The following is a 27,000-nucleotide window of genomic DNA, read 5'->3' on the forward strand; positions in this document are numbered from 1 at the left end:
TCGATTCACAAATAAAGATTAAACATATCCAATTGTAGTATTAATAACGTATTATTCGATATAATTTATTAATCTTCGATACATGTTTCAAAATGCTAAACTAACAATTTATTAAAGTTCACTTTGAAGATCCTCATAGATAGATCATCTTGTTCTCACAAGTCGTTCCTTCTCAATTTACCTTTCCTTTTTGTTCCCTTTTATTTTTCGGCTTCTTCTCAGATCATGGTATCACACGTTCACATGGATCTCACGACTGATCTTATGTTAGCTAAGATCACGCAGTTTGAGCTCCGCGGAGGAGTTTGCCTTGGCTCGAATCCAACGGCTACTCTCAGTTCATTACCACTATTTCATAGGAGACGAGAAGCTAAAGCAGCTGGACAAGTCGGGATTGGGATCTCTGGAAGGAAAGTGAACTCTTACGGAGTAACGATAATCAGAATTCCAGAGAATTTCATAAGAAACTAACAAAAGGTGGAATAGAACGCAAAGCTTTACTTTTATCCACCTCATTTCAACTTGATCTTCTTTTATCTGTCCTTTCGTATTTCGTCTCGGGAGATTTCTTTCCCCCTCCCCTCTCCCCCACCTCTCCCCCTTCCCAACCCTTCTTTCTTTTATCTCTATCTGTCTCGCTATCCTTTTCCCCCTTCCTTTTTTCCATTTCTCTTTCTTATTTTCATTTCTTTTACACTCTCGGTGGATATATTTTCTTATAAGAGGGTGGGAGAGAGAGAGAGAGAGTGAGAGAGAGAAAGAAATAGATAGATAGGTAGATAAAGTTTCTTCCAGAAACAAGGCTCGAGTCTTCAAGTAATTTCTCTTGGCGACAAGCCAACGGGGCTGTTTTTATTTCGATGTTTTCTACAATTACCTACGCGAATTGTGTGGATGAAAAACGAACGGTCTCATAGAAAGAAGGTTGGAATAAGTGGAAAGTGCAATTAATATTCCTACAGTCTCTAAATGAGGTCAAAAGTGAAAACTTGTCTGTTTTTTTCTTTCATCTTTCTGTTTTTTTTCTTTTCTTTTTCTCTTTTTTAGCCCACTTCCAGTGAATTTTCTCAAGTATTATGCCATACACACACACACCTATCTTTCCCCCGGGTCCGAATTTTGTACAGAAATTACATTGACGTATCAAACGTTCTTCAATCGTGGTAATTAGGATTTAAATTTAATTTCTATATTTTAAATGAATTTTCATATATATTTTTTAATTGACGCGGAATCATTTAAACCGGGCCTATTATTAAGCATTTAATTCGTCTTTTTGTTAATACAAATTTGACCTTCGTAGAATTCGAAGAGTAGATATTTTGTTTGTTTCTTTTTCCTTTTTTTCTTCTTTTTTTTTAGATATCCGACGCATGAAATGAACAAGATAGCTTGTTTCATTGTTGCGTTTTGGTAAAAATTCAACGGAATTCTAAAATCTACCTATCGAATCGTGGATTTTCTTTCTTTCTTTCTTTCTTTCTTTCTTTTCGACAGTAAAATCTGCAATGCAGATACGGTTATCTACATATGCATGGACACGTTTGTCTCGATTTGTGGTTTCGCGAGCTCGATGGATTCTCTTTCGTCTATTTTCCAGATTCTCTTCCCACGGCAGTTCCTATTTTTCTTCTTTTTTTTTCTTTTTTTTTCTTTTTTTAACAAGATTAACAGAAAAAAGCAATAATACGTAACGAACGTCGAATTTATCTTCAAAGATAAATGTTAAGAATAATAATTAAATATCCGTGACGTTAAATCATTGTAAATGTTATAAAACACTTAATTATTTTTTTTTCTAATAACTTATAAAAATTATGGCATTTCTACCAGGAGGTTTTCATAAATCTCAAAATTTCGTTGTCAACCGTGTCAAATGTTCACGATATTAAATATTAGTCGTGATATTCGTGAGAGAGGACCTTTTCTTTGAAAGAAAAAAAATCTTAAACCATAAAACGCGATGAAAAGTTGACCGAACGTCGAGCAACTAACTTAAGTAAGTAATAAATTCTAAGTTAAAGTAGCTGACCGTAAAATATTAAATGAAGTGTAAAAGGTCGGTAAGAAGAAATTTCGTTCTCTATTCAACGACCGAAAGGTTTTCAGGTGTAAATTGTTTAAAGGGTTAAGGCACAAACACACACACACACACACATATACTTTATATACATATAAATATATAAAGTAGAAACGCTTTCGCATTTGAGAAATTTCTCACAGAAAGTCGGAGAGAGAGAGAGAGAGAGACTAGGTTTAAATACCAAAAACTTCCATGGTGAAAACGTTTACTTATATATAAGCCTAGTTCAAATATTTGTTTACTCTTAGAGCAGAGTTAGCTGGCGTAGCACCCGTAAAATCGATTCGAAAGGTCAAACAAACGCAATGGATATACACGGGAGTGCAACGAAGAAGAAAAAATAAAAAAAGGATACGAGAGATATATTCGTCGATGTCTTAATTCTATAGGAAAATACGTAGTCCTTGTAGTACGAAATAAATAATTTTTTAATTAATTTCCCTATCGCGAATGCAACGATTTTACTGTAAAACGTTTTACAGTAACAAGCTCGACCAATTCTCGAGTTGTTCACGCGTTCGAACAATATTATGTGATAACGAATGCTGATATTTCTTAAATAATTATCTTAAGCCTTAACTGTTTGATTATCAATAATATTTGTACACGTGTTCGTTCGGAACAAACAAACAAAATTCATGGATACGGTATATCGAGTTACGTTTAATCAAAATACATAAATCACAGTCTTGACAGAAGCTATGATGATATTATTGGAAAAATCTCAAGAAAATGATATTCTATTATTTTTTATTAGTTCCTTTACACGAATGAATGAACACAATGAAAAGTTTGACACACAAATTAGGGGATACATCGTATCAATATCAGAATCAATATCACGCAGTTTGTTAATGATTCGTGTTTTGTATTTCTTTACGGTTTCTTAAACATTTTCGTTAGTTTTTCTACTCTTACCCTCGTGGCACGTTTATATTTACAATTAGAATAAATCCTCGGCACGGTTGGTTCTCTCTTTATGTTCCTCTTTTTCGCTTTCTCTTTTCTTTATCCCTCTTAATCCACCCTCCCAACCCCATCTTTCTTTCTCTTAGGCTTTAAGGGTGGAAGGCTGGTAGGCAGGCAGGCAGGCAGGCAGAGTAGTCCCACAGGCTTTGAGGAAAAAAAAATAGAAAAAGAAAAAGAGATAGAGGAAAAGAAAAATAACGAGGGAAAGCAGAGTCTCGTCGGTAAAGTTTCTCAGCCGCTTCTTAAACATTTCGTTTGTTTGTTTGTTGGTCGTGCTTGCCTCGAGGCATCGACTCCGCATGATGATAAGTACGGAAATCCTAGAGCGTGATGATTAACGTAAAAAGTCTATAGTATGGCCTAAGGGTATTTTAAAGAAGACTCTTTTTTTATTTCTCTCCGTCTATCTATTTTGTTCTCTTTGTCTATTTGTTTCTATCTTTTTCTCTATTTTCGATCTACAGGTGATAAAGAACGGACCCTTGAGCGAATTCGAAATAAACGTACAAAAGAAATACATTCACGCGTTTTCCATCAAGGATTCATTATTTTCATTTACAATTAGTCGCTTCTTTCTTCTCGCTAAATTTACATTTATTGTTATCGATCAAAACTTCGCGAGAAATAAATTTTAATCGTAGAAAAAGAACGGTTGTATTCACATTTCTTAGAGCAAACAAGCTGCAAAGAATAAAGTGTGTTCTAATATTTTTTCGATATTAAAAGTATAAGTTATTTCGTTTAGATTAAATAATTGTGTTAAATAAATGAAATTTATATTTCTAACAATTAGAGAAAGTGTTATATTTGGGAAACTAAACCGTGAGTTCTTTAACTCAACTATAAGTTAGTGTACAGGGTAATCGACCAAATGGTGGCCGAATATTCAAACAAGTAACTGTATGTTGTTAGAATAAGTTATCCAAAATATAAGATGTATTAAACGTTTTTGTTTATAATTTATAATCAATTTTTTGTTACCGTTATAAGCTCGAAAGTATTTTGATAGTAGTATTTTGAAAATTGAACGTTTAAATTTTCTCTAAGTAAGTCGTAGTTTCTTCGTTAAATTTTCTCGCGTCAAGAATAGTCCGATACCAATGTATAATCCGTTTTTCTCGTGTATTGCGCAAAGAAGTAATAGATGATCTAAATCAACGATGCCTCGGAGTTTCGGGGTACTTTGTGTGTTGCCGTGGTTGATATATATACTGCTAGTTTCTTGGTAGTAAGTATTACGACGAGCAATCTTTATTAACTGGGGCCTTGCTATAAACTGTTTGAAAATGCAGACGGTTTAGTGCGTTAAGAATAGCATAACTGTGTTCTAGCGTTCTGTAGCCGCAGTCGAAGCTACCGGTTGAGTTTTGTTAACAGAATATATAAGATCGGGCCAATAAACTTCTATGCTCGGTTAATGACGTCAAAACTGGGCGTTCCTCTGATCTTTCCATAACGAAGAAATCTAGTTGCATTCGTTGTTATTGCGATAACATGAAAGATAACTCTTCGTTGAGAATATTGTTTGCGATAGATCGATCATTCAAATGATGATCGGATTAAAATATACCATTGAGAATTTAGTTTGCAAATAAATGATTTTATTCAAGTTTTAAGTAAATATTTATAAGCAAATAGAACTTATCGGTTCGGTTAAATTCAAATTTATGATATAATTTAATATTTATTCGTATAATTCAATATGATATCAATCATTTGAATAGTTTCAAAAATATAATATATATATATATGTGACATTTTTTGCGATATATATAAAATATAAATAATACCCTGCGGTCATGTGTGTTTAAAAAAGAAAGAAAGAAAAAAAGAAAAAAAGAGAAAAGAGAGAAGAAAAGAAAAAAAAATAAGTCGAAATTAAATTGTAAAATGTGTAACAGCCGCTGTAGGTGACTGAACAAAAGAGAAAGAAAGAAAGAAAGAGAGAGAGAGAGGAAGAGAAAATATTCGCGATATTCACGCGTCGATAAGTCAAATCGTGAAAAAAGGATGGAATGGGGAGAAAATTATTAGCGTTAGTCGGCTGACAGTTCGATACTAGCTGGCAATAAAAGTGTGATTTAGCATCGTCAGACACCGTTAACGGTGGTAGGGTTTGATTTCGAGATCGACGATGTTCGACAGTCAAACATTTCGAAAGGAAACCTCGACAAAATTCGTAACCAGAGGGAAGATAGGAAAATGGTAACTTCGGTGGATCAAACCGAGTAGAAACGAGAGGACGAGTTCGTATCCCTCGTTTTCATGATGTTACGTGAATTATTATGCGAACGTTTGCGAGAGACAACGCGACGTTAATTAATCGCGGCTAATTAGTACGTGAGCCTGGTGCTCGTCGACGAATCCGATTCGACTCTGGGACAGAATCACGTAGAGACGATCGAATATTCAAATTCTGGACCAAGCTTTCATCAGTTTCTCTCTCTCTCTCACTCTCTCTAACACACATACCGACAAACGTAACGCCCAGTTCACCAGATGTATGTTACACTCGCCATTAACTCTCGTGACGATTGTTTCTTCTTTCCTTCTTACTGCGATTACTGCGGTTTTTCTACGATACCAGGCAACGCCTAATAAAAACTGAGATTATTGGAATAGAAAAAAGAACGATCATTCTTTTCCTTTTTCTCTCCATTCTATCAGAAATAACGCGAATCTTTTTGGCAATGTTGTCCTTTATACTTTTAGACGATATATATATTATATATATCTGAACAATCGAACCTCTTTGATGTAGTATATCCTTTGAGATTTTTCCATCGAAGTATATATGGGACCTGTTTAGAACTTTTTCAACGACTTTTCAAATCGATTAAACAACGATCGATAACGTTCGTAGTTCGGTTTCGGATTTTCGAAAAACTTAACTTCATAAGTTGTGTAACTGATGTACCTTATGATGAAATTGGATCACGAAGTTTGAGCTGCTGTGTTCCGAAATGTATTCATCGCGAAACAATATGCTATTCTGAACGAGTGGACGAAGTTTAACTCTGAAGCGTATCTACGGTCCACACTGGTTTCGCAGCTCAAACAAGACAGAATTGAATATTCAAATGATTGTCACGTAACGAGTTACGCGTTTCTAGGGGACAATTCAACAGAGATAGCAATTTTTACTCGTACATGAATGATACTAATATATCACTTATTTATGGTGCTTGAAATATAAAAGTAAAGAACGAAATCAGAAAAAATGTTTGATTTCAAACATAAGTGAAAAAAAAATTGAAAAAATCACTTCTATGATTTATTTCATACTACAAATAATTATAACATCAAATAAATCATAAAATCAATTTTTGTTCACTCGTTGTCCGTCTAATGTCCATAATTAAACCACTTTCATCATTACAACATTGATACAAAATTTCTATTGAATTTAAATATAGAATGGAAAGTAGACCGGTCAAATATAACAATTATTAATCGCGTCTTTTCAATTATGTAATATATTAAAAGGCAGCTTAAAATTTACGTTGCGAGTATATTTTTATGAAGAAAAGGTTTTCCTGTTTTTCTCTGTTTAGTCGGAAATGCAAATGTGTGTATGTAAGTTTGTGTGTGTGTATGTGTGTATGGTTCTTCTCGTCCATGACCTATGTTATATGCCGACATTCACTTAATTAATTTAGTAGATAAGCAAGCTTGTGTGCGCGATCATTACAATCGTGTTTTTCGTTTCCTATAGCCTTGCGTCTTCCACGATTCTTCTTCGTTAGATAAATTGTCCTGGCCCACGCGACGGTACATGTCCTTGTACCTATTTATATATATATGAATACTTACGTATCATATGTATATGTGCTATTAAGGGTGAGTTTTGTACACTGAGAGACACCCTAATGTCTCGAAAACAAAACATTCTTGAAAAGAAAGTATGAAATAAAAGCTATTTCATTTCGGGGACAAATATTATTACAGTATTTTTATTTATTCCTTATGCTCTTTATTTTGTTTTTTTGTTTTGTTTTTTTTTAATTGTAAGCCTGTAATTTCTGTCGAAATCAAAGAGAGTACGATCTATCTCTAATTTGAAAAATTTTTTATAATAATATATTTCTAAAAAGTAATACTTCTTTTTTCTCTTATCATTTTTTTTTATTTTTGGTAAAATAAAATATTCTTGCAAGAATAAAAATGTCCATTAGAAAAGAAAAAAATAAATAAAAACGGAAGTGTATCTGAAAAATCTAAAAAATGTTTACTAATTCGGAAATAAATAGTACTGTTTTTTTGTTTGTCCTTGAAAATCGAACAAATTTGATCGAAAACTTGGTTTTCCCAAAAATGCGACGTTTTCGAGATATTCAGGAATTTTGATGGAAACAAAATCCTATCCTGTATAAATAAATACATATGTATCAAAATATAAATGAATTTACACGAATAGTGTTTTACAGCTGTGTAGAATTTGTTATTTGGCTTGGAAAATATGAATGATTGGCTATTTAAAAATACACGAGTCTATATCGATACGAAAAGTGACAAGTGACAAACCGGCTGTTGCATTCGATTTCCTTCATTCAAAACTGTAATATCGGAAAGTGCGAGGAGCAATCGAATAATGAAACGCTGTATTATCTGGAAATGGTGAAAAGATAAAAATATGTCAATTTGTCTATTACTGATATTTCCTGATAACTTTTCTAGATGAAAAATTAATTTTTTTTTGTTCACTATTTTTTAAGCAGAAGGAAAAAACTCTCATACTTGTCTCGAGTATGAATTGTTATTACGCGTATATCGTTCGAATTTTAACGAGAAGAAACGTACTTATTTGTTGTTAAACGATCATCTCAACGAGACTGACGTTGATGTTGACGAAATAACGTGTGTACCTGAATCCACATTCCTAACGACTTGTTTACTGTTACTTTTCGCCAGCCGCAGCGTATATTTTGACAAGGAATCTACTCGATCGTACGAAAGCGGGAAAGAGAGTTGCATCTGCGTCATGAAAAAGGATTCGTTTCGCGGATGTTTACATCGTCTCTTTTGGATAGCCGGCATACCGCTTTTTGCGTTAAGACATGCAACAGACAAAATATATCTACTGTTTAAAACATGATGGAAAAAAGACGAAGAAGCACCATAAGAAATAATATATTTTTGAAAACCCACCTCTCTCGGAAAAACATGATGTTTGCGTTAGAATTTTTAATATTCTTTTTTTTATTAAATTATATAAACTTCTTTTAACGAAATTCACGAGAATTTAACTCTATTTGTTGATAGTAATAAAAGTATAATGAAACGTAAAGAGAATTTTTTTCATATATTTCTTAAAAAAAAGATAAAAAATCCTCTTGGCAGTTCTACGTCGAGTTTTTTTTTTTATACGAATTGTAAGAATACTTAATAAAAATAAGTCTATATATAAATATAAGCGATTATATATTAATTAAATTTTATTATGGAATGTTAAATTTGATAATAAAATATAAATGTAAAATATGAAATAACGGTGAAGCTACTAGATGATATTGATTAAAAGTGACCACTTCATTGTGGACCAGTTGACACGAAATGGCGAGAATAATTCAAACGGCAAATAGTTAAACATACGACAAACATAAGTTTTATACGCGTGAAACATGAATGAAAGACAAATTATGTATCATTTGTTAACTTTTACAATGAACGTCATGAAACTTGGCTGTTAGAGTTCACTAATTTCCTCAAATTCGTGAAAATTGTGAAAAAACTTGTTGTCGATCTTATCGTCACGTTAGTCGAGATAGAAGAATCACTTTCATCGCGAGGATGAAAACGACGGAGAGAAGAGCTTCCGAGCTTTTATTGCCAGTCACGGTTGGTCGCGAGAGCGCTTATCCGTGCCGTTGCAACGATGACATTTGACGTTGTCGCATAAACGCGATTTCTCGCGCGTTCATTGAACGACTCTTTGTGTTTTCGTCGCAGTCGGGCAACTTTATGCAGCTCGGCCAAGCTTTAAGTTTACTCCTAGAGATTCGGCAATGATTGCAATAACGTGTCGTTATCTCGTGAAATATGGGCCTAGTTGCGATATTTTCTTACTTTGACTGTTTTTCGTAGAACTTGTACGAATATAGGTTTGTGACGTGTTAACGCTCTACTTTGTTTTCTTTTCTGATTTTTATTTTTTTTAATTTTTTTCTTTTCCATAACGATCGGATCGAAACGATCTAATTTTTAAGTAATCGTTACTTCCTCTTTCAACGCTATATATTTTTTATTACATTCGTATCGAATCTCTTTGATTAAAAAGGATTTTCGGCAAATGTTAATAAGAATTACGGTTTTCGTTTAGCTCTGTACGAAATTTGACACGGACACCTGCGAGCTGCTCGGTCTACGAGTATTGATGACGACGACGAAAACGACGTTTGCTAAGAGTTTCACCGCGAAAACATATGCCATTGCGTACAGCTGACGCACTATAAATACGACGTTTTACCTTTAAGCAGATGGCGCTTGTTGGCAGAAAGTGTAGCTTTATATCCTGCTCACAGTCACCGTCCCTAAATTTATATTGCAATTTGTACGAGCTAACAAATTGACCGACTTACCGACTTCCACCTGATCTGGCTTTAATAGTATCATACATATTGCTAAATGTTTCTAATGTGGATTGAAAAATTCTAATCGTCGAATTAAACCATCATCATTGATCCTTCTTTTTCTTTCTCCCCTTTTTTTCTTCTCTTTGCCTATATTTACGCTACAGAATTCTATGTTATTATTATCGATAAACTATTTTTGTCCTCTTACACTTACTTTGTTATTTTCCTTTCCGATAAGCAAGACTTTGATCGTTGGTTGGTCTCCTTATGGGATTGATAGACCTTGACCGAAATATAATATATTTTCACCATTAACATTTTTATTTGACTTGTTTGTTCGTTTTCGAAAAGATATTAATTCTTGTCCGTAGCAAAGGGTTGCGATATGAAATTTTTATTATTTTTTCATAACAATCAGCTGATTGTTATTATACAAAATATATCTTTGTATTTAAATTTTGTAATTAAATGTCTAATATTACAATAATATTTGCTGTAACGTTTAGCAATTATTTACATTATATTTTTAATCTAACAACAAATATAAATAAACATACCATTTTGTATGATTATCTTTTTTAGAATTACAAAGCTTTGAAAATTCCAATATTCTATGTTTACTTATCATTATTATAATACATGTTTTAATAATTAAAAGAAAATAATTTATATTACATCTTGAGAAAAATCATTATGAATGCTATTAATTACTTGTTCTAATCTGTCAGGTTAAACAATTGTTTGGTTTATTTGCATGACGCATATAGCGACATTAGAATTCTAAACAGAGTCCTAATTAGCATATGTTTGAATTCCACATCAGTACGAACTAATTACTATTTGTATATGCAAGTATATCGATAATGTGATATTGTCATGTGATCTATTTAATAACTTTCTTAATAATATAATCCTTCATAATTTATATTATTTTTGATGTCTCGTATTCACATTCGTCTAATTTTATTTTACAATTAAAACTATAAAATTTTCATATAATTTCATATTATTCTGTCGAATAAACTCTGTAAAACAGTATATAAAATATAAAATATTGTCTATATGTATAAAATTAACGTAAGGAAAAAAAAATAAGATAACTTTTGGAACGATTTAATATACACGTAACGATAGGAAGAAGAAACTATAAGAATGAACCAGTCGGTTGTAAAATCTCTCGTCCTTCATATACATAATCATCACGGAAATGGAAGTTGGCGATTGGATTGGTTGAAAGTAGGGTAGGTGCGCGCGACGCGCGATTTGGCTGCATTTAAAATGGCATTACATGAACGTCACGTATTTGCGAAGCTTAAAGCTAGCTTTAATGGTACAGCACGGTCATTTTCCCAACCGAAAATCTTCGTTAAAAGCTTAATTGATCAAGCGAGGATGAGTGTTCTGGACAAGATAGAAGATATAGAAGAGTGAAAGTTTCGGGTGGATATGCAAAAAAGGGGCTTGATGGAAGGTAAAGGAGAATGGCTGCTAGAAAAAGGAAAACATCAAATTCTTCAACGGGACAGGGAACAATAAGTCATTGTTGGTATAACGACTCCTTTTGCTGAGCTCGTGCGATTTTTGAATCAAGGGCCTGGCAGTTGATGCATTTTGTGCAGTCCACTTTATGCGATCGCTAACGCCAGTCCCACTTCTTCCAAACTCCCTTACACCCCCCTCCCCCTCCCCCTCCCCACACTTTATCCACTCTCTCTTTTCCTATTTTAACATGCGACACGATACGAAATGGACCTGCACGCGAAATCTAACGAGCCATTGTCCCGCGAGCTTTCGTGTCCTTTCCATGAGATATCTTCTTTCCTTTCTATTCGAGTACGAAGTAATAGTCTAACTGTTTCTATGATCTCATTAGAAGTCATTACAAAACTCTATCCGATCTATCTCTACTATTTCTTTTGCGTACGTTCACGATTACGATATTTGATGCGAGTATGCAGATTATTCTTTTATTATAATATTCAACTTAAACAATTTTTTTTTTTTACATTAATATAACATCGAAAAAAAGCGTTTTCGAAAATATTACGATTTTTGCTAAAAACAAAAAAAAGAAACAAATTATGATTATTACTTTGTATTTATGAGTATAAGGTGAGTTTTTAATTGACGAAAAATAAATTGGAACGAATTCTTAGTAAAAGAGAAAACTCTCTCTCTCTCTACCTGTACAGTTTTCATATGAATTATGAAATTTTCTTGTGCGAAATCTCTCTTAAAATATCACAAGATATCTTTAGAAATGTGTCACGTTGACGTGATCGTTGTCATATTCCGTGAAATGTGAATTGTAGTTTAAAAAATCTTAGGCGTATACTCATATCAAATATTTTGTATTTATACGAAATGGAATATAAGAAAACTAAGCTTTCTTAAAGGAAAGAAAGATTTTTTCAGGATCATTCCTTTCTAAAGAGTGAATTGGAAAGGAAAAGAAAGGCTTTCAATCAAACGGAAAAGAGAGAGAAGAAAAGTTCCGTTTGCGTCTTCGTAGAAAGAGAGATAGAGAGAGAGAGAGAAAAAGGGATGTATTTTTTGTAAAAAAAATTCTGTTTCTTACGGATAATGAACGAAAGGGAGCGAATGAGTTTGGTATATTCAATAGAATTCTCCTATTTGCAGAATTCTCAAATAAAGCTAATTGAATGGATTCGAATAAAAGAAATTTGATTTCGGGTGAGCACGAATAAAATTATATATTTATGTTTTTTTTTTTTTACCACGATAGGTAATTAGCTTTTGTTTTATATATTGAAAATATTGCGTACCACGTTTTAAACGAAAACTTGTATAGAATATTCTACGCAGAGTGTGTGTTTTAAATATTATTTTCCTAATATACTTTATATTAGATATTAAAAGAGAATAACCGTTATAATATGTTAATTTCTGTTTTAATGGAATAATTAGCCCTGCTGAATTATTTAAATATAGAAAAATATTTGAAATTTATTTTTTCATTTAACGTAAGCTTGTATATAAACCCAACGAAATGTAAATAAATTTCATGAATTAGTATACATTGTCGTATATCTTATAATCGAATGGCTATTAAAAATTATAAATAGCTTAATTATTAAGGAAATTTATTTGAAATATGATATGCAAAGAATAGATGAAATGTCGATAATACAAATAATAATAGAATTATACAAAATTCAAAAAAATTGAGTTAATCGGTTTGAGCTGTAAATTACTCATACACATGTAAATAAGATACATATATTGGAGCGGTAATAGAAAGTTTAGGAAATTGTTAATAAAGTCGAACGGAAGTTTTAAAGTTTAAAATGTATGGTCATTCTAACGTAGGTTAAATGATAATCAATAAATCCCAAATATTTTTCATCGATGTATAAAGATGCTTTGTGAATTAACAGTGTCAAACTAGCCAATTGCGTTACATGCCCGAAAAATCATACTCATATATGTACATATCAATACATATATATATTTAATATAAGTGTAAATACATTTGTATGTATTTGCTATAAGGTGCTTGGCTCGTTTTTTAAAACGTTCATAAATTTCGATCATTTAATTTGTTGTTCTCTTTCCTAATTTATTTGAACAAATATAAAAACTACTCGTTAATCGAACGACGATTATTTTCTTTTTCACAGAAAGCGAGATTGGCTCGCATTAGGATTGCTAAAGCGTCTAGTGGTGCAGCCTTTGTCAGCAAAAAGAAAGCAGCCGAAGCTCGATTAGCTGCGCAGGAGAGTGGTTTGACGTTAGACGAAAATTACAAGGAGGAGGATATTTTCGAGTTACAACATCATCATTTACTTCGTTGTTTAGAGAAGACGACGGTGAGTTAAAAAAACACACATTTTTCAATCTTATTTAAAAATAATATATTTAAACTTTTTTTTTTTTAATTCTCTTTTATCAATATTTGAATCTCATAATTAAACCTTTTTTTATATCCTAAAAATAACTTTTTTTTTTGGGTAGTAACCAATTGTACGGGTGTTTCATTAAAAAAACATCGCTAGGAAAATCGTTGAAAATTCGTCGAGCAGTTTTGGGTTTAACTATCGAGTAATGTTCGAGTAATTTCAATAAAACCCTTTCCGTTTTCGTCTAATTTTAGTCGACTACCTTTGTAAGAAGTGTCGTGTTAAATATACACACATTTATATCTACTACACATATACGTACGCTTAGTCTCGTTGAAAGTACGAGTATATAACTCGTTTAACTTGAGCTCTATCTTGCTCGTGTAACATGCACACGTATACACAAATGAACACTCACACCTACGTGGAAAGATATGCGAGAAGCTAACGTATACATACTGTGACCAATATACCAGTTAGAACATGCGTGCCTTTGGCCAATCATTGCATGCCATTGTATACTAGACAACACAGGTGGGATAATTTACATCCACATAGATATGCAAATCCTTCCGCACGTTTTGTTCAATCTACTTGAAAATCACGATTCCTTCTCTCCCTATTTTTATTCATTTCCATTTTTTTTTTTTTAACATCGAACAAATCCTCTTGCATTATGCGTTTAGATTGTATATCCATTGTACGAAGTGGTTCCACTTGTTCTCGGTTACACGTACATAAATACATTTTATCTTTTTTCAATGAACTGGATGAAAAGATCGAGTGGAAAACTCTTTCAAAAATTAGGACTCGCTAACGAGAACCGCGAAAAATTTTAAGAGACTCTCGCAAAGTGCATCTACGTTACTGATTTTGAATTTTGCTATACAGGGCGTACCGATACGGACAAGATCGCCTTTGGAGATGTGCTAAGAGTAATCATTTTTGAACGAGACGTGTATCCTTTAAACGTTACCGATAAATCTACTACGAAGAATTTTTCTTCTCATAAATTTTGGTAAGCGTAAAAAGGATGCTAACGAAGAAAAGAAGAAAATAATGGAACGGATTATCTTTGCGATCAATTGCAATTAACGAAATACAGAATCTCATCGACGAATAAGGTTCAGTAGATCTTTTTTTTTTCCATTTGCGAATGTCAAAGTTTCGTTGAGTACACCATAAGTCGAGGGCACTTATTGATGTTCGAGTACACGTACGTGCTTATTGAAGGGACGCAACAAGCTCTAAGGGTCTTCTTTTATTTTTCTCTCTTTTTATTTTTCTCATCTGTGAGCGTTCGATAACGCCTCTTCTTCGTTCGAGGTATATCCAATAATACACGATTACTCTATCGAGCATGTTGACTTCTTTCCATTCTGTAAAAAGAACAAAAGATAAAAAACCACGCATTTTTAATTACACTATTTGCACGAGATATTTAAAGATAACATAAATGTCAGCACACATTCACACATACGTACACGGACACACACGCGTATCCGTAAAACACTTTGACTATTTCTGATTTTTCTCTCTCTCTTTTTCTCTCTCTCTCTCTCTGTCTATGAAAAGAAAATTAAAAAATATATTTTAGTTTAAACAATCCTAAATATTAGTAGAGTAGAGTATTGTATTGGATATATCGTAAATGATTGTTAATTTATCGAAAGAAATGTATATTGTTGTTAAAAAGCATAGAAAATAAATTTAACGTACCGTCCTCTTCGAAATCCACTGTTAGACTGACGCGTAGTCCTCTGTGAAAGTACTTTTATTGAATGTTGTTTATTTGACTTTCCGAAGGTTGTATACGTATAACGTAAGAAATATTCGTAATAGATAGAAGTTATACGTTACGGAAAGTCAGGTAAACAACGTTCAATAAAAGTACTTTCACAGAGGACAACGTGCCAGTCTAACGACGAATTTCGAAGAGGACGGTACATAGATCGTATACTCCGAGCTTTTAGACAATATTGGTCACTTCTATCGATTAATTACTAATCAATTAAGGTAAATCTAACACAGTATTAATTAAAATATATTTGTTTTATCGTTTCTGGCATCAGTGATGATTTTGAGTTTTTTGAAAATTTTCATCTAATCAAATATCAAATCAAAATTGTTTAATATTCAAAGTATATTAATTGATATATGATTTTTAAACAAATATACTTTGCATTATTCTTACTTTAGTAGGCGTTAACCCTTTGAGTGCTGAATACTTTTAACTCAAGTGTTTTGTGTATTTTTATTTGGATTAATACGATTTTTAAATATTCGTGAATTCGTTTATTATTATTCGATTACAAATCAGAAAAAAATGAAGAGGGAAGAACAATGATTTCAATGAATTTTATCAAATTAGCACATTAATTTACACAATTTTTACATATAGCTATAGTTTTATTATATTAAATCAAGCTATTTATATTTATTTGATTATCAAGATAACCCAGCCATGTACCTTTTGTGCATTTATTCGCGTTTTTTCGTCTAACTACCACGCTTTCTTTCCCTTATACTTCCACTTCTTTTTCCTAGTCGTCTTGTGTACTTAACCCAGAAAGCAATGCGATTCCGGGTAGCTTTGTTGAAGCGTCAGAAACCGTGCTCACGGCTCGGAGGCACGTCGTTTCACTTCCTCTTTTGCATTCTCAGCTTCGTTGTATACGATCTTGGTGCGTTTCAGCATTCCGATGTTTCCTGCCGACGCTTAACTCTCTCTCTCTCTCTCTCTCTCTCTTTTTTCTATCTCTCGTGGGAGGTCCATCTACTACTCCCCTCTCTGCCACCTGTCTATTTTTATTGTTTGACATTTTCGGAGCGAAAATACTTTTTTCACGCGTTTACGACGACTCTTCCATCTGTAAAATTACTTCTTTTTTCTTTTTTTACAGTCGAATGCATCGAATGTTTTTTTCATTTTTTTTTTTCTTCTTTTAAGTTAATGCGAATTCGTCACCTAACATTCTTAGAAACGTTTGACACGTGTGTGATATTTTAACACGTTATTTATATTACTTCATAGTACATGCCTTTATAATTTTTTGTCTATTTTTAAATAATAATTATGTTTTATTTCGTATTATAATTATTATCCGTGATATAAATAAAATGATTAAAATGAAGTTTTGATAATTTTGGAATTCAAGTTCACTTTCATAATTACAATTATTAAACGTGGAATTTAATGATATATTTTTTATTGATTTAATTGTTTCTGTAAAAATGTTAAATATCAATTACTTACACATTTACATTCTTTTCTTTTACGCGTTGAGTCTATCGATAAAAATTAGTAGAATTGAATTGATCATGTCGTAGATATCTAACGGGACATGCTTAGAAACTTAGTTCGAATAATGGTATTCCCTTCTTCCACATCACGTTTCCTGAAAACGGTTTCACGATAGGAGATAACGACACTTCAATGCTTTCGTCATTGCATCGTCACAGAGACGAAGTGGTAGACGATCGTAAATCGAGCCCTCGATCGTTCGATCGATCATTATTGCTCGAGAATGGGCCATCGACAAGCCACAAACGTGTTTGCAACCCTTTCACTGTGTGGCACGGCCTTCGCTTCGGGAATGCTTAATAAAATTCAAAGCCTGTGATCTCGTTCATCGTATTTCTCTCTCTCTCTCTCTCTTTCTCTTTCTTGCTTTATGTTATCCTTTCTCGAAAACAGGTAATCATTTTTTCGGAACATTTTCTTTTTGTTTCTTCACGAATTAATGAAACCGAAAATAAATGATAAAAATTATTATATTCGTCGTGTAATAAATAAAACAGGAATACGTTTTGTATCGTTAAATAATTTATTATTACTTTGTAATAATGATCGATAAACACAGTAGAAAAGTAATTGAAAATTTACAACTTCATTCGATAAAAACATTTTCTAAATTAATCATATAATAAAAACAGCGAAGTATTAAAGAAAAGAGAAAAGAAAATATTTCTTTTTTGTGAAAATAAAAACTTTTCCATGATAAAAATAAATACAAAGCGTAAGATTATCGTTTAAAGTAAGTAAAATGTATATTAAACAAATTTTACATGAAAAATGAATAAAACGCGTTAGGAAATTGCATAACCGTAATTAAAACATGTTAAATAAACCATGTCAAATGTAATAGTATAAAAAAAAAAGTACAGTATAAAATAAATCCCAGATGCATATAGATATATAATTTGTCGTCAATTTTAGGTTAGTTCCATGTATAAGTTTATACGTCGACACGAGAGTCCATTATAAAAATGAAGTATTATGAAATAATAAAAAAGCACGTGTGCGAGGAATGTTTGACAAGATCGGTTGTTAAAAATAAACGTAGGTTAGGCTTGCTTGGGTCTTTGAATAATAGCAGGTTGGATAGCAGTTAATCGATATCCGGAGCGAGGATGTTGGTAAATCCGGATTTGTTAAAAGGAGAGTGCAGCGTATCCTTTCGATAAACGTCTCACACTCTCTTTCTCATTCTCTCTCGCAGTACTCGTCGACCTAGCGGACGCGACCAATCGGTATCTTTAGGTCGTGTATTGATTTCTTCCGGGTCATGCTCGCGTTCGATTGAATATTATCAGAGAATTCTCATATTTTCTCTCATCCTCGTGGATAGTGGGAAACGTCATCCTCGAAGCTAATTATAGCAAGGCGTAATGTAAAGAGGATATTCAACAATAAAGCTTGCTCAGGAGATCCCTCCCTTCATTGTCGTCGTTGTACGTCACGATACAGAACACGGATTTTCCATCTGGCGTGGCACATCGAAAGCAATCGTCGTGGAAGAAGCACGTTGTTGCCGATCGGTTTTTAAATTCCGCTTCATTCGTCTCGGCTTCGCTCGAGACTTGCTTGCTTGCTTGCTTCGGCTTCGTTCGGTTCTTCTCACTATTATAACAAACAAGGCAAACGAAGGAGAGAGGGAGGGTCTTTCAATGACTTTGTCCGTCGTAAAAGCTGCTTCAAAGTTACCTCATGTCGGAGGGAAAGCACGGACGGCCGCCCTTTGACGACTCCAGTTTTGTACCTCTACGTTTAAAAGTGTTCCACCGATTTTTCTAGCACCTACTCTACGTAATTAGAATGCGAGTTAGGTTTTTTTTTTTGACTGAGTATACTGTTAATCGATCCTTCTTTTTCTTTTTTTTTCTCGCCTTTTTTATCTTTATGTCTAAAGCAAATATTTTAGTCGAATTGTTTGAAATTTTCATTGAAATGCGAATCAATAATTATTAATAAATTAAACGGTCAAATAATTATCTTGCTTTTGAATTATTATTATGTATATAATAATTGTTAAAAATATGATTATTAAATATAATTATTAATGTTGCGTTAAAGATTTGAATATAATCATTTTTCATTGAATTGAACACGAATTTCCTCGAATATTTTTCAATACTTTCAATAATTTCATTCTTGAAAAATAAAGGTTATGTTGAATCGTATTAATCAGCATAGGGTCGAGAAATCAAGCAAGGTTCTGTTGCTCGTTCTCCCCATTCGTCCTTATTTTTCTGCCCCGATAAAACCGTAGTCCGGTGTCCAGTTCATTTCTCCGTTCCAATTCTTTCCATTCCTTTTTTCTATTTTCGTTTTTCCTGCGTACTTTTTCCTCCCACGAACCTTTTATTTCCGGTTGACCGATATTAAATTCACTCAGGCAGCCATTTTTTGAAAGAATTTACTTACATTAAATGAATAAATGAACGCTCCAATACGAATCCATCAACCGTATCTATCTAGATTTCTGCGTCAGCCTTTGCGTCAGTCAGTTTTTCCAAATTTTTTTCCTAAGAAGTTCACACGAGTAGTATTCTGGAAAATAGACGATTTTTTATGTAAAAAGTAAAAATTTTATGACGAGGCTACATCTTTGTATACGTATTGTATTTTCTAAGATTTTCTTTCTCCGAGTACTCGTTATTCTACTTGTTCACGATTGAATGAATTTATCGAATTCGAATCCGTATAGAATTTGTATAGAAAATGAGGGGGAGAATGGGGTAGGTGGTACTTTGAAGAAAATAACGAGTAGAGGGGATAGGATAGAAGAAACAATTTTTCAGATCGTATTGTTATTCTTAAAATTCAATGGCTTAATTTTACGTTCGGCTATATTTTTTCTTTGTTAGAGTCTTTTTAATTGTTTTCCAATTTTTATATAAGAAATAATTTTTTATTTTGTGTAAACAAAGTAAAAGAAGTAACAGTTAAATATCATGATATGCAATGAATAACAATGTTGCGATCACAATTGTAATCAATTTGAATACATGTAAGTACACATAAATAAAAAATTAATTTCTAATCGATATAACTTTTGGTAAATGTGAAATAAAAATTAATAAAAATTAGTAATGCGTGAGATGAAATATCCGAATATGTTAAAGCTGTTTTGAGAAAGGAAATTCATGAATATATTTCACGAGAATAGAATTGAAAAGCAAGAAAAATATTTCTTTACGTTCATATAATAAAGATTAACTAGAATTTAAAGTTTAAGAGAATAAATAAATACATCGGTACGCATCAGTTCGTAGCAGCAAGCTCAAGATAGAAAACTTTCCGATCGATTACATTAGAAAGCCATGCTATCGAATTTCATTTTTGCGAAAGCCCGATACGTTAGTTCCGATTAAATGCACAAATAATGCCATTACTTGAAATTTCTTTTTATAGATGCAGTATGTAGTACCGTTCGGGTATATATATAAAATTATTTCATTGAAATTTGAAAAGTTCATCGCATATTTTGTTAGCGAGTTTGAACGAACGAGAAAGTAAAAGAGAGAGAGAGAGAGAAAGGACAAGAAAATACCTTTGATACTCGTAGAAATCCAGCGAGAAAGCTCCAATGCGAGAATACGAGAGGTTATCGAGTAATCTTTATATTATCGTTCGAGCAGGAATCATATCCTACTGAGCTTCCGAGCTTCCAGTAAAGATTTGATCCCGCAGAATGGAACAGCTCTACAATCTCATCAGTAAAATGTACAAAAAAAGTTTTTGTTAACTTACCGAACAACCGACGTTGGAAGCACAACCAAGGAGTCTCTCGAGAACAAATTTTGTTTCTTCTTGTATAACATACTTTCATATATTTTCGTTAATACGAGGTCGTCTTCTTCGTGTGGGGGAACAAAATTTCATGTTTAAAATGTCAAACGAGATGAATATGCCTGATATGTTATCTTCTTTTAGATTAAGGTGTCTTCAAACTAATAATTTCTATAATTTTCATTTAAATTTAGTAGAAAAATAATCTTGGCCTAAATTTACTCATCGAATTATCTCGTTGTATATGGATATACTTTGTGGAATAACTGGGGGGAACAGCTGTTTTACATGAGGACTTATGACATGCTTCGTTGTACAAACGTAATTCAAGCTTGCCAGAAATGTTTTACATTATTAAATCAACTATTATAAAGTTTCAACTTTGATCGATGATGACGTTTTACACCGTTAATATTATACAATTTTTATCAGTAAGAAATATTTTCGGTCTCGAACATTGCTTACAGATCAATATCGTTGATTTACTATATTTAGCAAGATTATCTACACTTTTTACTCGTAGCTCGTAGAATATAAAATACGTAATTTTAAAAGACTATTTTCGTAAAGGAAGTTTTTAGATTCCTAAAGTTTGCGTTAGAATTTTGACAAGGGAAAAGGTCCCAAAGTGTTTCACTATTTTTGATTGAGAATCTATGAAACAATTTGATAGATGACATCAATAACATATTATGCAAGCAACAACCCTTATAATTGTATAAAAAAGTTGCTTATAAGTTTTGAATCAAAAATGGTGGACAATACCTGGGGACTGTCCCCTGTGAATAGATAAAGTTTTGAATAGAAATGGTTATGTTCTATATATACGTAATATACGATGGTCAATTTTTAGTCAGGCTGCACATCCTTTATCAAGGAATGACTCTAAGGAATTTGATTCTAATAAGGAATTTGATTCTGATAAGGATTCTATAAGGTTTATTACATTTCGAAGTAATATCCGACATGATGCATTTTTGTAAAGAAGAGTATCGGAAATCTTGAAAAAAAAAAAAAAACAGAAAAATAAATTTATACAGGATGTAACATAATTCATGTTCAGAAATGTATCAGATTACAAATAAAACAAAAAACAAACTTAATTATTTAAATCTCACACTTTTGCCAGGTTGAAGAGCGTTGTTGACATAAATTCAAATTTCAATCAAAAAATATTTCCTAAACGGAAAGGATATTTTATCCAATGTTATATTATGCAAAGTTATGAAGTATGTTAAGGGTATATTCGATGTACGTTTAGTGTACAAGAACATGCTTCACAAGTACAATGTTTGTTACTGAGTTGGTAGTTGCCATATTGAGTAACTCTTGTAGTGGATTTTTTTATGACTTCGCATTACGTAATATTGGATAAAACGTCTTTTTCGTAGAGGAAAATTTGAAAAATGTTTTTATTGGAATCGGTATTTACGTTAGTAACGCTCTGTAACTTCATAAAAGCGAGAGATTTAAACATTGATTTGATTTTGTTTTACTTGCAGCACGCCATGTTTCCGGACATGGAGTTTCATTCAGAACTTTATATATACTTAGTCTTCTCTGCAAGTCCTAGGAGTTTTTAATAGGAATTTCGAAACACCCTGCATATTAATCTTTCAAAGTTAAAAATGACACTTAAGCTTCCCGTAGAAAGATATCGGTTTACACAGAGATAAAGTGGTCATAATTCCCAACGAGCTGTGAAAGTTCCGAAAGTTCAAAGGTTACGTCATTCCTATCTTTTCTGCGCGAGCACTGTAGGTAATATCGTTAGAACTCCATCAACCACGATCCTTTTCAAAGCAACGACGTCACATTGTTAAAACATTTAATAAAATCCCTACATTTCTCAATATCAATGAGTAAAGCTTCGTAACATTTTTGTTTTAGATCTCATCGTAAAAAAGAAATTTTTTATAGGTTAACAATTAAATCACGATGAAACAGAAAATTATCTTATCGACAATGAAATATACCTTTTTATCTTCTTTTTTATTTCAAACAAATAAAATAAGGTTAATCATATTTCGGGTCACGTTCTGTAATTGTTCGAATATATTTGTTCCTTTGTCTCTGTGAGTATACGTATCTGTTCTCATTTCAACGTATCGTACGTAATCAACCTAAATAAATGAATATATAGGACGTCTATTTTAAAACCGAACACCTATATATTTTTCCTACAGAACATTGTATATTATTGTATTTATCCAATCGAACGATGCAATTTTGTGTACCGTAATACTTTCTCATACCACTTAAGCGAAGAAAAATATTTGGGTGTTTAATTAGAAATAGGATACTTTATATATCGTGATATAATTGCAAAACTGTGTTGTATAAGCTCACCTGATATACTTTCAATGCTTATCACTATTATTATCGAAGTTAGATATAGAAAAATTAATAGAAAAATTAATAGAAAAAAATGTATTATGATTTCAGGATCGGGAGTTCGTGGAGATGGAGGTGCCCTATAACGGTGCCCCAAAGAGGCCAGGTTCACCGTCACCACTGACGTCACCTGCCCATAGCACTGCCTCGAGAGGTGGCCTCCTGCACTCCTGTTGCGGTCGCTGCTACCCTCAGCGTTACCAGGTACGCGGTCGGCGTATACTTGTTTCAACAACCTCGATAAGCGAGGGTCCACCCTCATCTTCCTCCCACTCTCACCAATCGCAGACAACCTGCCAGAATCCGCAGGCTAGCCAGTTAGTAGATCCGACTACTGTGCCGAACGTCGCGTTCAACTTTCCAGGCGAGGACAGACGTCGTCAAGGCGCGAGCACTTCGAGCCCGTACAACGAGACAAGGGTGTGAGCTGAGCTAGCTCAGCTAGCTAGCTAGCTCAATGGAACTCTACTACGGTTTCTTTCCTATCAAAATGAAACAGCACAAAAGAAAACACACATATTTCTCGTCTTAAATAACGCGTTCCTTTTTCCTCCTTACGATGGGTACGATACACACACGAGATTATAGGCTGATCCTTGAATAATTATCATTTTTTATATCCTCGCGACATATCGTAAGGATTAAATAATAGATACTTATGATTAAGACGAAAATAAGGGAGTATAGGATAGTTCTCATATATTCGAAGAACATCTTCGGTCGTCCGTACATCGATTTTTCACGAGTTCAACTTTTTATCGTTGCTAGTTGAAATCTTTATTTTTGTTTGTTCTCTCACTCTCGATATAGGGTATCTTCTTTTTTTTCTTCTTCTTTATCGATGACGTCGTTAAAACAATTTTATCTTTATTTTCTATGTTTTTTTTTTTTCTTTTTTAGTCATCGTTATCGAATTCTTTCGAACGAGAACATATCTCTTAATTATTATCATCATCCTGTAATAGAAAGGTTGCACACGAGATTCTAAACTTGGTGGTGAGAAGAATTTATTAGGTTAGTTGGAAACTCATGACGATGGAGAAGTTCCAATAATACTACGATGGTCATCCTGGCGATTTGATAAACGTCGTGCGTAAATTCCTGCCATATGTCGGAAACCAAATGCGACGACAAAATTCCGTTGTTATCGTTTTTGAAAATGCCAAAATAGAGCAGCGTTGCTTGCTATACTCTACAACGAATCTCTCTGGCCTCTATTTCTTTATTTTTCCCTAGCACGTTGTTTCTATCTTTCTCTATGCTGTTACATCCCTCTCTTCGATCGCGCGTTCTATTTTCAATAAAATAACCACGGTGGTCGTTAATCGGTCCACCATGTAATACTCGATGAACGGTTCGTGTTATATAATACATATACATATATATGAATATATGCATAGAAAGTGTACTGATATCGTGCATCTTTTTCCTCACATAATTTATTCAAAATAAACTATATGCCGGTTCATATTATTTTGGATATTTCACTTTAAACGATTTGCATTTGTTTATTTAATTTCACACACATATATATATATATTTTTTATCTTGATTTATTATTTTGTCAATAAAATATTGAATTATTATTGATCGATATATTATTTTGAATTCGAGAATTCAAGTCTAATTGAAATAATATTTTATTGTAATTGCTTGCTTTTGAACGTTGAAATATTATTAATATTTTTTATAATTTTATTTATTATTGCATTCTCGAAAAGAAAAATTGTAACTCCGGCGAAGATAAAATAAAATTTTATTATTGTTCGAGAAAGAAAAAAAGTATGCGATATATAAATTGACATTTTTTATCGTCTAAAGTCGGAATTAAACGAATCGTCTCGTCGATTTTGTGTACTCGATTCGCGATTAATTGTCTCTCCAAGCACTGCCCTGAGAGTTCGAATTGTTTAATTGGTTCTCTCGAAAGAATATTTTTTGCTTTTACCGCTGGTATTAAAAGATTTCCTAATCGTTAGGATTTGATTTTTTCGTAGTTAAATCGTGAAGATCGTTTTATCGTTTCTCTCTCTCGTAAATCTCATTATGAGAATTATCCTCGGAGATGGAGTTATCAAATTTAGAATATTCAATACACACACACATATATATATATATATGAATAATTAAATATATATATGTAAATCTAAATATATGCATAAAATAAATAAATATAAATAACAAATATATATTCATCGTTGCCACTCCCTGTTTATCGATGAAATCGGGAGTGGGATCTACTCTTGAAAATAATTATTCTAGAAATTTAATTGACTTCGTACCGAATTCTAAATCAGTGTCGTAGATATATTTAAAAATACATAGATTCGAATGCGAACGTACTGGATTCACGCAACGAATCGATAAAATGGGCAAACAAAAGTAGAGAAAGTGGGAACAAAGGAGACTGAAGTTCAAATAACTTCAATTCAATTAATTCTTTCAATTAAAATCTACTAATTTTTTAAGCAAAACATATATATATGTAAAATATAAAAGATGTTCAAGGATTTAGGTCAAATTTATATTACGTGTTAATGAAGTCGAGTTGGTAGAAAAAGTTGTTATAAATTCATATTAAAAAATGTGTTATTGAAAAGTTATAACCGTTCAAAGATTTTCATTAATTGTTATGGCAGTTAAATATTCCTTTCTTCAAATATGCCGTGACCTCCATTCGTTGAATTAATAATTATCGAATTTCTTCGAATATGTATTTCTATTGAATGAAAAGTAGTGTAGTTCATAAATAGATTTAGAATATATTTTTAAAACAGTTCTTTTCTTCTTAATAAACAACATAAAGAATAGGCTTTAAAAACGTGTAAATAAAAACTTTCAATAAGAATTATTTTTCTTTCTCTACAATTTTCTATAAGTTATAAGAACAACTTTACTTGTATTTTCAAAAGAACGCTCATACAATTTTCAGTAAAGAACAACATTTTCAGATATATTTAAGTTATTATGAACTTTTAGTTTTGATCTACTTGGCCTCATTAGCATATAATACAAATTTAACTCCAATTTTTTTTAAACACCTTGTACACAATATACATATATAAATATATCGTACACTATTCTTTAGTCTCGCTTTGTTCTCCTGAAAAAAAAGAAAATACTTCTATAAAGGAGAAAGTTTTAATTGAAAAAAAAAAAAAAAAAAAAAAAACAGAAAATAAATAAAAGTGAAACTAACTAGGAAGAGAAAGCAATTTGCGAGGACTAACCAGTGCTGAAGTTTTTCGAAATTATGTGATAAGGAAGACAGTCGGAGAGCTTCTTTACGCGTGCTAAAGTTTCCTCTATCTTCGTTAAACTTCACTTCGGATATCCGGTACGCTTACTTTCGGCAACGACGATGATCAAATTTAATAGGTCACTATCTATAGATTGTAGTTTCCACATCTTTTGATTTATAACTTCGGTAACGGCGAACATATTTTCGCTGATCAATTGTGGTCTATTCGAATCTTTGTCTTCGCTTTGAATTTCCCAAATTTGAAGTATATCTATCTTTCTCTTGTTCTCTTATTCGGAGCTTTTCAAATCCGGATGCAATATGCAATAATAAATGAATGACGTTTTTCGTAACGAATGTGGCATAATAATATAAAATCATGAACTTCCTTTTAATACGTTGACGACGACACGGTTGTTTTCCGTATTATTATTTATAAGATTATTTAATGTGAAATTATCTGTGGTACACGTTAACGTCAACGTGTTCAAACAAATATTCTAAATAATTTCATAACTTTTGTATAAAAATTATTATATTTTTTTATGCGCGGCCTAAAACAATTGTTTATTTGCAAATGTAATTTGAATGAAATCAAAGGGTTGAATATTCCTTTGACTTCATTGCTCTTACATTGCTCTTAAATTCAGAAAGTCTAATTTAGGTTGCATCTTACGGAATGGATGATAAGCCAGTCATTGGATATTTGATAAGATCGTTCTTGAAAATTTGACGTATCGACTCTCGTAAATCGTCCTTCCTAATGTAATATCGATCGTTGATAGGAAAGTAAGTAACGTAAATTT

At 32.4% G+C, this 27,000-nt stretch overlaps 1 protein-coding gene and 1 long non-coding RNA gene across 5 annotated transcripts in view; both read left to right on the forward strand.

Moving 5' to 3' along the window:
* LOC122514491 overlaps positions 1 to 27,000 on the forward strand; it is a 779,718-nt gene that overhangs the window by 211,392 nt on the left and 541,326 nt on the right. The window lies entirely within an intron of this gene.
* Positions 1 to 27,000, forward strand: part of LOC122514474 (potassium voltage-gated channel protein Shal) — a 95,848-nt gene that overhangs the window by 37,879 nt on the left and 30,969 nt on the right. For all 4 annotated transcript variants that reach the window (XM_043631345.1, XM_043631344.1, XM_043631346.1 and 1 more), the window contains exons 3-4: positions 13,266 to 13,454; positions 23,005 to 23,157. In XM_043631345.1, the coding sequence (XP_043487280.1) occupies positions 13,266 to 13,454; positions 23,005 to 23,157 (342 nt within the window). The remainder of the gene's footprint in view (positions 1 to 13,265; positions 13,455 to 23,004; positions 23,158 to 27,000) is intronic.

The sequence above is a fragment of the Polistes fuscatus genome, unplaced genomic scaffold (assembly GCF_010416935.1).
Source record: "Polistes fuscatus isolate 324 unplaced genomic scaffold, CU_Pfus_HIC Scaffold15, whole genome shotgun sequence".
In the NCBI taxonomy this organism is placed as follows: Eukaryota; Metazoa; Arthropoda; class Insecta; order Hymenoptera; family Vespidae; genus Polistes; species Polistes fuscatus.